The 12,233-nt window shown below is 49.7% G+C and overlaps 1 protein-coding gene across 1 annotated transcript; it reads left to right on the forward strand.

Annotated features, from left to right (window-relative positions):
- Window positions 1–163: 163 nt before the first annotated feature.
- On the forward strand, window positions 164–1,566 carry LOC119274531 (zinc finger protein GIS3-like). Its single transcript, XM_037555246.1, has one exon. The coding sequence runs from the start codon at window positions 377–379 to the stop codon at window positions 1,154–1,156; it is 780 nt and encodes a 259-aa protein (XP_037411143.1). The 5' UTR covers window positions 164–376; the 3' UTR covers window positions 1,157–1,566.
- Window positions 1,567–12,233: the final 10,667 nt, after the last annotated feature.

Genomic DNA, 12,233 nt, shown 5'->3' on the forward strand with positions numbered 1-12,233 from the left:
CTTCTCTCTCTATCTCTTCTAGCAGTGGTAGTAGTAGTACTGCTTTGCATCTGCACAGTCCTTCTCTCTCTAAAGTGCACGGGGGATATAAAATAATGTTAGGAGAGGAGGGAGGAGGAGAGCCCCTGTAGATGCGTGTGGGTGTATGTATTCAAATCATACATGCAGAGTTCTTTCACCTATATCCACTGGGAGGACTACTGTGCGTGCCTCCGGCTCCAGGTGTTATATATACTGCCCCTGCCCACCTGACACAACCACAGCCCATGCACATCCGGCTTTGACGGACAGCATCGATCTCCATCTCTTCTCTTCTCTCTTCTCCGTCCGTCTCCTCCTCTCTGCTCAATTCTCTCCTCCGGTAGTACGAGCGAGCATGACAAGCCCCAGGCTGAAGCTCTTCGGCTTCCACTTCTCCTCGGCGGAGGAGGAGAACCACACCACCATGGACACGCCCGAGCACGAGGCGGCCGAGCCGGAGAAGGGCGGCTCCGACTCCTCCTCCTCGTCTACCACCACGACCACGGCCACGGCGGCGGCTGCGGCGGGCGGCGGGGGTGGCGAAGGGAGGCGGTACGAGTGCCAGTACTGCTGCCGCGAGTTCGCCAACTCGCAGGCGCTTGGCGGCCACCAGAACGCGCACAAGAAGGAGCGGCAGCAGCTCAAGCGCGCGCAGCTGCAGGCGGCCGCGGCCGCCGCGGGACGCGCGGCCGGGGGAGGCGCGCTCTACCCTCGTGGCGCCGGCGGCATGAACCCCATGGTGTCCGCCTTCGCGCAGCCGCCGCACCTCCTCGGCGGCGCCGGCGACGGCGGGGCGGGGCCCACCAGCTGGGTCTACTTCTCCCCGCGCGCAGCCGCGGTGGCCGGCGGCGCCCAGGGCCAGCAGTTCCACGTCTCCCACGGCTGCGTCTTCCCCTCTGGCCGCTCCACCCCGGCCTCCGCCTCACCGGCCGTGTTCTCCTACGCGCCGACGGCCTCCGCCGCCGCCCAGGCCGCCGCGGCGCCCTACGTCGTGCAGGCCGACGTGGTGGACCACCACGGCCGGAGGCTCCACGCCGCCAGCTTCCCGAGATACCCCGGCATGGTGATGGCGCCGGAGCCCATGGCCGCCGCGCCCGAGGACGCGCTGGGGCTGGACCTGCAGCTCAGCTTGTGACGACTCGAGCCGCGCACTGTACTGTGGCTCCGGTAAAAAGGAAGGGATGAATTACCCGCCCACTACTACTAGTACCTGCATGCGTCCGAACTCCGAACTAAAGCTCGATCGTTCGATAATCCTCGGTAGCACTACTATACTAGGTAATTAAATTAGCTAGCGGTAGTAAGTAAAGTATAAGTAATTTTTAGCTTCCGGGCTAGCTTTGGAGTGTTAAGCTAGCCGGCCGACCGCCTTGTAACCGAACCAACTCCCCTACGTTCTTGATATGATCCGAGATCGATCGATGACGCCTTGTAAATTCCTGGTCAAATCCATTCATCCATCCATCTGTCTCTGCCATTTGCAGTGTTGATCAATATCACCCATTTTCCTGCCGATGTGTTGATCGCAATTGGTACGTCCATCGACGAGGACATGTGTTTGATTTGTCAAGGAGAGTTCAAACAAACAAACAAAAATTCAAGGATGTTCACATGCATGACAATTACGCAAGTGTATTCTAAACGGGCATGCATATGCACATCCATTTATAATCAAGGCGGCAGGCACTTGGTGATAGGTGAGTGCACCATGAGTCAGTTCCCCTCTCGTTCCATTTCCATCATGCCACCTAATAAACTTTGTTTGCCCCCTTTTAATTACATCCGGTTGCCCTAATTGACAATCTCCTGTTTCAACATGCATGGCACTACTACCAGTGCCGACCAATTAGCACTAGTAACAATCTTACTTCCTCTAGTCTAGAATTAACCCAAGAGAAGGCCACTTTTGGTTGCAGTAGACAGTTTACCCATATAGGCCATCCTCTACTACTAGCTACACTAGCAAGCACACACACATGTACACATGCAGGATTTAATTTACCTCCATATTTTACAGATGCGCATGCATATGCATCACGAGCGAGCGAGCGAGTACGTGTGGGTGTGGGCGTGGGCGCATGGGTTGATTGGACGCGGCACCGCACGCAAGGCGTTGAAGAGTGCACCACCAAAGCCAGCGTGCGTGCGTGCGTGCGTGCATGGGTGTGATGGAACAAACCTTGTTCCGAGTGCATGCAAAAGGCGCCTGCGTGTGGCGCACCGTGCCGCCCTCTGTGTCTAGTACTTCGCTCCAGGCCAAACCGGCCGTGCGATATCCACTGACCCCGCCACTGTTCGCCGTACCCTACGTGTCAACCCCACGCCACCCCACTGTACACTCACAAATTAACCATGCATGGGCAATTAGGCATGCATGCTCCTCCATGCACGCCCAAATTTCCCTCTCATTTCTTGATCCTTGCGTTATTACGTGTAGTGCTGATCTGATGTGCCACTGTGCGTGCATGTGGCCGAGGCAACAGGAGTCCACGCACGCATATGCGCTGGCTAATTTTTCTACTTATGGCAACTTAGCGAGGACTCAAAGGACACTGGGTACTTGTGCTGCTGGTGCGGTAATCAAACACAAACACAAATACAGTGGCTGAGAACAGCAAGTCGGAGATTTCTTTTTATGGTAATGTCTGGCGAACCCCATTGCATAGAGATTCCCTCGGGCCCGGTCCGAATGGGCCACGTAGGCGGACCACGTTTCGGGCTCCCATTCGGTGGCTCCGGCCACTGGCGGCTCGACACATGTCCCGCGGTCCGCGGCCTCCCATTGGCCGCCCCGACGACAGCAGCCACGACCTGGCCACGTACAAAAGGCACGCATGGCGGCCAATGGGATCAGGTTGTGCTTTACGCTAGGGTTTTGTTTACTGCATGCGATCAGTAGTACTAACTAGTTGTACTAATGGCTAATTTGCTATCTCTTGTTAATTGGTAGGCGTCCCTAGGACCTAAACTAGGATTAATTAGTCAACATGTGCACAGTGGCAGCAAGGAGGAGGAGGAGGAGGTGGATGATGATAGATCATCCTAAGATTCGTATCGCTTATATTAAGCGCGGGGTTACCCGCCTTTCGCGCCCACCAGCTGTCATGCGCGGTCGCACCGGCCCCCGCTTTTCCTTCTCCTCTCCCCCTTTTCTCCCGCCCCTGAGACCGTATTATAAGACACGATTGTCGGTGTTGTTCCGTGCGTATATGGTTATATTATCGGCGGTTACATGCGCATAAACCGGTGGGGGACTACGGTTTTTGTACTCCCTCCTCGGGGTCCGCAGGTAAGCGGCTGCAGTAAAATTTGCATACTAAACACTTGTCGCGTGTACATATATGTCATGTGTAGTTATTGATTTATCAAATTCACATCATGTAGAGATTGGATCGGTCAAGGTGAATTAGTCTCTTTATAAATTAACCACGGGTCTTAGCTTTACTTGATTGAAGCTAGTTGATAACATGGTGATAAATTGTATAATGCCCATTACACGTCATCGGGGAGTAGCTTTACTTTGCAAAGCGTGATGAAGCGTCATTACACATAAACTAATCTGCATCGACTGCTATAATTGTACGGGAGACGCATGTACAAAGGTTTTCATAGGATGTCTCCAGACAGGCAACTAGCTTAGTTTAGTGTACAACCCTAATTAATCAATATAACCGTGACTATCGTATGCGGATATATTAGTTTACGCGCCAGCGCCAGCTCAATCCACTTGACAAATCTATAGGTGACAAAACATCAACATATACCTGACCTCCCTCAATCTCTCTGGGTTAATTTGGTTGTCCTGATTAGTGACCAGATCAAATTGCCATTTCTTTGCCAGCTTAATTGAGATGCCATCATCTCTCAACTTGGCCATTAATTTTGCATGCTGTGAGACTGACGATTTAGGGTTGCATCATCTTGGGATCTTGTGTTGCTCGTGGGATTACTTAATTGGTGGCCCAAGTACACGTAGGTATTGAGTCTTTTGGTAAAAGGACAAGAAGCAGGTGACGCATATATGGCCCCTCTCTACTCTCTAGTGCGCATATCCAAATCCTTTTCATTTAGACCAGGCAAGTTAATCACACTTTAGTCCCGGCAGCCATTTATGTTTGTGTTTGTTTGGTGACTGAAAATAGTGATAAGCTGACTAGGGTACTTGAATACATGTGGATTAGGAAGAAATTTCTAGCTAAGAAGCTAGCTAGCTGAAAGGGATGTCCACTTAATTGACACTTAATTAGCTTGTTTTGAATTACTAAAAGTACATCAACTGGTTGCCTTCTAGAATATAGGATACTAATCGGCAACTTCTTAGGGTTCAAGTTTTGCCAAATTCTTGTAGTGGTTGATGTGATGGGGAAGGTGATGTAAAGCTAGGAATACTGATAAACAAACAGATGAATATGTAAGTTGCGTCGGTAGGTGTCTATCCTGATATCAACTCTGGTACTTGTCCTTTTCTTGTCCCGATTTCCCGAGGCAATTGTAATCTTTGCAGCATTGAATAATTAAGCACCCAAGGAGTATCATGTAGTCCACATGTAGGGGCTATGCTTGAGTTGGAACCGAATATGATTCTCGACCAATTATACTATGAGAATCTTTGCACATCGGTCTGCATATTCAGCAGGGTGCTTACTCCTTAAGTGTATGCTGGAATTATTGGCCAGCTTTTTGTTTATGCTTAACAAATATTCGGTGGCTTGATTTTTTTATTGCTTGCGGATTTTTTAGAATTTATTAAGAACGTGTAATTGTGGTCCAGTGAGTTGTTTGGGCCGGTCCAAGATGTTTTATGCTAATTGATTGTTTCCACTCTGAAAGCATGTGTACTGGCTTCATTAGTTTGGCATGTATTGCCACCTTGAGTTAGCACTCCTTGTCGAGACAACTTGCAATGCACGTGACGGGAAAGAGGTTGCGATCACTTTCCTAGATGCAGAAATGAACCACCTGGTACTATTTATATTAAGTTTTTGCAGTCACTTTTGACATGGCTGTCATACATTAACTCCACTTTGGTACTAAGACATTCCTTTGTGAACCAGGACACTCAAAGAGTTGGATTCTTTTTGGACTATGCATTGTCTTGTACTATCATCTACTTTTGTTTGGACATAATTGTGGAAATGGCTAAGGTAGGTCATGTGGGCGCTTACTCTTAGATTAGTGTTCATACATACCATCAATTTTAGCAATCTCATAATAATACTTAGGCACTTGCAAAGTTGAGCACTAATTAATTTATATTGGTGCAAACTAATGTGTAAATAGTTGGATTATGACCGCATAGTTTGATAATTCTGTGTCATCATAGTAACTAAAGTGTCAATAGTTTGATAATTCTGTGTTCAGAGAGGTCAATAATTGATCACTACAGTGTAGAGAACATTGTTTATATTTTCTCAAAAGTGGCCACTACTTTTGAAAGAAGGAGACAGAACAAACTGAATGACCACCAAGCGGACATTTCCCCAAAGGTTTCCTTGAACCATACTTTGTTAAGTAGGGCACCCAACCACACCACACGCTAGAAGCAATGAGCTAGCTGATGAACCATCATATTTCCCAACAAACTGCCTATGCTGATACCCTTACCACAAGGCATCTAGAATAATTATTATTTTGCACCCCCTAGGAGTAAAGGCTAAAGAAGTAACGCTAGCTAGAAGAATAGATTAAAAACTTTGGCCTGCTGAGGCTCCCCATGTGAGTCACCATCACCAAGATGTCCCAACTACAAACAAGATCTCAAAAGGGGAGATTTGAAAACACTTTTGCCATGATCTCACTCGAGTCCCTTGATGTAGTTTTATGTCAAGAAACCTTATCCTAAATGGGACGTGATTAGATTGTGGGCCCTAGCCGGCCTCTTGTTGTTTTCTTCTAGCTAGGGTTCCTCAACTTGATTATTATGCGCCGAAAGATGGCAGCTTGTGTGTGGTTTTGGACGACTCAAATATGCTAGTATAAATTGATTGTGTGTTTGTATATTTATGTGGTGTTGGAGCATATCCCAATTTCGGGCAAGCATCTGAGTTGTCATGCATCCTCTAGTGGAGCCTCGCTCGGACAAGATTAATTAAGAAAACACGTCAATATGTTGTGGCCCTGAAGGCATGGAATAATCACTGTTGTTAACTTAAGAGAATTGGTGTGCTTGCGACAATAACGTATAGTAGAACACAAGAATTTCATGTTAAATTCTTCCCTCAGTCCCTGAGGAGTTGAATTGTGCTAGAACAGTAAAGACAAGTCATGGATCTCAAGACATCTAATAGTGCACTAGCTAGAGGATATGGATGGATTTCCATTAGAGAAAGGAAACCAACTTTGCTTCATGCTGAGGAGTTGATCAGTCCCCCTCTTTTAGGGGTCCCAGTTGAGCTACTAGCACACATAGTCCCCATGGATAGCTAGCTTGTCTAGAAGGGAAGCAATGGAGTCAATGTCTTGTCTCCATTTGGCATCATGTCAAAGACCTTAGGGCATCATCATGTTGTACTTAAGTACCCTCCTACTCCTACTCCTACTCCCTCCCTCTTTTCAATTTTTCATAGTGGTGTGTGGTGTGGCCCAGCCTCCCCTCCTCCCCTCCCCTGTGGTGTTGGTGTTGGTGCTGGTGTGCATGGCACCAAGCCACCAACCAGTCAGAATTCAACAGGTAGTGCCAAGGTTTTAGTAGCCCTAGGAGTGAGCGCCATGATTAGAAGGAAGATGCCATGCTTAAGCTGACACATAGACACATACTCTATATATTTGACATGCCAAAATGAAAAGGCGCATGCCCCCTTGGTGGACTCCTGATCATTTGGTCTGATGAAAGAAAGCCCGCCCGCTTTATTGGTATCTGTACTTTGCATCCTGTCACTTGCCCCGTTTTTCTGGTACCCCTACATGCCCCAATTCCTCCCCCTTTTCCACAATGGCTCAGCTCAGCTCGGCTCAACCCAGCACAAGTGGTGGGTTTTGTGCCGTGTGATTGGCTGCAGGGAGTACTTGATGCATGAATGGTCACCCATCCGATACAACATCCTTTTCCCTTTCCCTGCTCACCGAATTGATCGGCATGTGATAGTAGTATTTCACTTTCACATTAACATTCACACCCTGTGAAAATACTACACTTGGTTGATTTTGCTGGTGATGTGCCAGGTGTGAAGCTTGACCTACTTTCAGTTGGCCAAGCACTCTGAGGCTGCAGACAGTGCACTCCACCCAGCTGCCATGTCCAGTTATTTCACTAGTTAATCTGCACTGACTGCCTTATGATCACAATTTTAACAGACCTATGGAAGATAATTAACCTGCCTGTGCCTAGCTAGACCTCAAATCTTCAGGCTTACTCACTGTAGCGCACACTACTACGTACATGGCTAATTAGTGCTCTGCTCTAGGTGTGGGGCTTAATCACTCACTCATCAGATGGGTCCAAGCTAACTGTAGCTAGCTAGCTAGGTCTCTGCTCTGCTCGTTAAGCCACAACGGAAGTACATTAGTGCTCTAGTTTTGAGGCTTAATCACTCTCGGATGGGTCCAAACTAACTGTAGCTAGATAGCTAGCTTGGCTCACTGAGCCCCAAAGGCATCATCTTCTTATTGAGATGCTTTCTACCGTACGGAGAGCTACATGTCTACGCGTTGTATAATGGCACTTGTGGAGTAAGTGACAATGCTAATTTGGCAGGACTGCTAGGTATAGCTAGTGCGCTGTTGATTACCACTGCTTGCATGTGTAAGCTAGGTGGCCATAGGTCTGTTAGTCGTGGCTCGCAGTCATGAGGCGTCAAGTTAATTCAACCCTAAAGACTCTAAAGCGCTTGTCGGGGCTAGCTAGGCAAGTACTAGCCGCCGCTGCTAGGCATCAACCCGTCCGTCGATCAGCTGGGTGATTGAGTTACTTGCAAGGCAGAGGAAGGGGAAGGGGTGACAAAGGAAGCGAGAGACCGCCTGGAGGTCGATGCTGCTTCGGCACGAGCGGCAACAGTGAGACCGAAAGGTGAAAAGAAGAGGGTGGGGAGATGGGGTGAGGTGACAAGGAATCAGCTGTCGGTCGTGTTTGATTCCATCCAGAATTCCAGATCCAGCGATGGTGCGTGTTCACTGATCGATCGGCCGCCTGCACTGTGGTACAAGAATACAAGATGCGGGAGACGTTAGAACTTAGAAGCTGCCGAGTTACCTCCGTTAGAAATAAGTGCATTGTGGTGAGAATTTCGTTTTTTTAGAGCAACTCCAACGGGCCGACCCAAACGGACGGTGATTTCGTCCGCTTTTTGTTTGTTTGGGTCAGTCAGGCGGACATGAACGTCCGCTTCCGCGTTTGGGTCGGCATATACGCCTAACGCACGCCTGATCCATTTTGACGGCGCCGACAAAAAAAACTGTGCATGCATATTTCAATTAAAAATAACTTAATTAAACATTAAAGCCGGTTAGGAAGGCCGGCGAGAGTCTACGCGTCCACAATAGCATTAAAAAGAAATTAAAAACAACCTAACTACGAGGCGGCGCGCTGCCCAGTGCACCCTAGGCGGCGTCGGCATCGTCATCCTCGGGGTCGGTGAGTTCGATGAGCGTCGGCGGAGGGCCGGCCCAGGGGACGCCGTGGCCCATGCGGCGGCCACGTAGTCCGGAGGTAGCTGTTCCGACGGGGGTAGTGCCGGCGCGGGGGGCTGTGCCGCCGCCTGTGCAGCCGCGGCCTGGCGCGCCTCCTCCTCAGCCTCGCGTGCCTCCTCCTCGAGGTCACGCTCGAGCATCTCCTCGTACTCGGCTTGACGCCGCTCCTCGGCCAGCCGTCGCTGGCGCCAATGCTCGAGGTAGGTCGCCTCCTGCGCCGGGATCGCCTCCATCCAAACCGGTGGCGTGGACACCCACTCGCGCACCACTCCCGTCCAGGAGAAGCTCGCAATGGAGCCCGGCTCCGGCTCCGGCTGCGGCTGCGGCTCCGAGTCGGCCTTGACGAGACGTCGGGGAGGGGACGGCTGGGCCACCGGCGGCACCACGCAGTTGCCGGCCGCGAAGAGGGCCATGGCGTGCGCCATGGCCGCCTCGTAGCGAGCTTCTTCTTCTGACGTCTCCGCCCTGCACCGCTCGTCTTCCTCGCTCTCTCGGTAGACGGCCGCAAGGGCCGCCTGGTCTTCCTCCCTGACGACGAGGGGCGGCGGCGGCGGCTAGCTACGGTCGACCTCCCGCACGTCGCGCCGCCTCGCCTCCTCGTGCTCGAAGGCGAACCAGCGCGCCCAGTTGGGCGAGTCGAAGGCGTACGCCTCGTCGCGGCGCTGCTCCGGCGTCAGGAGCGCCCGCCGGCGCCGCACCTCCTTCGCATGCGCACTAGCCGACCGCGGCGCCGCTGGCACTGGGATCCTTTCCGGATCCAGATGCCAGTCGTGTGGCAGCGTTACGTCGGGGTACGGCAGCGGCACGCGCTGGCGCCAGTGCCACTCCGCCTGGTGCACGGGCACGTTCACCCGCTGCCTCTGCCAGCGAGCCGGCGCAGGCGGAGGCGGGGTGAACTCCGCGGGGAAGGGGACGACGGGGGCCTTGCCCTTCGACTTGCTGCTGCTGCCGGAGAAGAGCCCCATTTGTGCGGCTAGGGTGTGGCTGGGGTGGCTGGGGTGGCTAGGGTTTGCTTGCCGGCAACGGGGAGCGAGCGTGGCCTAGATGGGGACAGGAAGTGGATGAGGACGGCCCCGCCACACGGCTGGCTTAAAAAGGATGACCGCCATCGCTGACGCGTGGGCCCGGGGTCATAAATTAAGCTGACCGGCGAGAGGGGCGGGTAGTTGGGCGACTGTCAGATGGGGCCGCGGCGGACATAGAGAAGGCGCGCGTGGCGTCCGTTTCGCGTCCGCGCCGACGCATTTGGGGCGCAAATTTGGGCCGCAAATGCGTCGACGCGGACGCGGAGCGGATGCATTTTGGATTTGAGTCGGTTCGTTGTGCCTCCATTTTTGTCCGCGTCGACCCAAACGAACAGCGGCAGACGAAATGGGTCGTCCCAACAAGTTTTTTTTTGAGAAATCTCGCCTGCTTTATTTATTCAGAAGCAATTGTCATAGGTACAAGATCGGGGTCATGTGGATTGCCCAACCAAACATGTCTACCTATATCTAAGTTGCAAGCAAATTTGGCGAGATCATGAGCTTCAAAGTTGAAGTTCCTACGCTCGAAAACAAAGGAGCAAGTAATGAAACTATTACAATGGTTCAATATTTCATGCACCAACGAAGCATTGGGGCCTCCTGTCCCCTTGTTGATGTCGTTTACCGCCTCTTGGCAGTCCGATGCCACGTGAATCTTCTGCTGTTCCAGGTCATCCGCCAGAGCAAGAGCTTTCCGGCATGCATATGTCTCCAGGGTAAGGGGGTCCGTGATGCCATAGTAAACCATCGCCGAGGAGCCTAGATAGTGCCCATCCTGGTCGCGGCAGAAGGCAGCAACCGCTTCTCCTCTTCGTGAGCGAACCACAGCCCCGTCAACATTTATTTTTGTAGTGCCTGTAGGAGGAGGTAGCCACCGTTTAGGTTGGGGTGGTGCAGGTACAGAGTGTTCGGGCACTCGTCCAACTGCTAGATGACCACACGGGCCAGTCACCCGAGGCCTTGTTTGTAGCAGAGACCGAGCGAGCTAAGCTATAATTCTGGCTGGGTGAGATGTCCACACGGGCCAGTCACCCGAGACCTTGTTTCCTGTCACCCTCTCAACATGCGAGCGTCAGGGAGCGCGGTGACTATATCTCGCTTACAGCGAGTTGTATCGTACGGTCGCATGAAGGAAATTCGAGCCGCGTTTAAGCTGGCCGACCCAATTCTCATCGCTCGCTCGCACGCTGTGCGAGTTTTGGTTCGTTTTTTTCTTCTGGTTTTCTCCTTTTTTTTTGTGTTCTTTTGTTTCTCTTTTCGGTTTCCTTTGTATCTTCACGGTTTTCTTTGGTGTTTTTTTTCCTGTTTTTCACCCATGTTTTTGGTTTCTTTCACATTTTTCTGGTTTTTCTTTGCTTGCATCATTTTCCTTTGTTTCTTACACGGGTTTCATTGGTTTTTTTTCTTTTCTTTTTTTTCTTTGTTTCTTTCTTGGATTTCAATGTTTTTCTGCCTTTCTTTCTTATTATTTCTTTCCTTTTTTTGGTTTTCTTTTTTTCCATTTGTAGTTTTTTTGTACGCATCAGGAACATTTTTGAAATAAATAATTAACATTTTTCAAATACATAATTTTTTTTGAAAAATTATATTGTTTATATGTCTAATTGTTTCCACACATATTGTACATATTTTCCATACATCAGGGACTTTTTTATATACAAATTTGAAATTTTGGAAATTCATGATTAACATTTTTTAAAACACATATTTTTGCTGCCTATCTTTTCCATAAACATTCTACATTTTTGTAAACATCAGGTATATTTTCTATATACATGTTTAATATTTCCCAAATACATGATTAACATTATTTGTATACACATTTAACATTTTCCAAGTACATGATCAACATTTTTGAAAACTTATATTTTTTATGTCTATATTTTCCCATACACATTGTACATTTTCTTGTATACACTGGATTCATTTTATATAATCATTTAACATTTTCCAAATACATAATTAACATTTTGAAAACTTAAAATTTTTATGTCTATTTTCTTCATACATATTGTACATTTTCCATATACATCGAAATATTTTTTGTACACATTTAACATTTTCAAATGCATGATTAATATTTTCCAAATGTTTTATGTAAATTGTATTTGTAATATTTATATTTAGAATATTTGGAAGTATGAACAAAAGTAAAATAGAAAGAACAAAACAAAAACAAAGTGAAAAACTGTCGGAGTAAATGACCATGGGTAGCCTCATCTGCTCCCCAAAGCGTTTCAAAACATCAGGGCCGGCTTCGCCCATCAAGCATCCAAGACAAAGGGCCGCCTTCTTATCGCCGACTGGTCCAAGCGGCCGGCTGCAAGAAGGCGGCAAGGCTCAAAGAGTGGCCCTAGGGTTGGCCGACTCCTAGCAGGCGGCCACCAGAGTGGCCGACTCCTAGCAGTCGGCCCACCCTTGCACCCTTAAAGTTTGCACCCACATAACGGCGACGAGACGGGGCGTGGCTATAGTGTAGCCTGCCACCCCCGAATCCCGGAGCGGGCGTGGCCATAGTGCAGCATACCGGGCGGCCATCCCTAGCCCGACGCGGCATTGTTG

This window comes from Triticum dicoccoides, chromosome 3B (genome assembly GCF_002162155.2).
Source record: "Triticum dicoccoides isolate Atlit2015 ecotype Zavitan chromosome 3B, WEW_v2.0, whole genome shotgun sequence".
NCBI classification, from domain to species: Eukaryota; Viridiplantae; Streptophyta; class Magnoliopsida; order Poales; family Poaceae; genus Triticum; species Triticum dicoccoides.

Bases quoted from the DNA above. Each gene is read 5' to 3' on its own strand.
- LOC119274531 (XM_037555246.1), top strand. From the start codon at position 377: ATGACAAGCCCCAGGCTGAAGCTCTTCGGCTTCCACTTCTCCTCGGCG.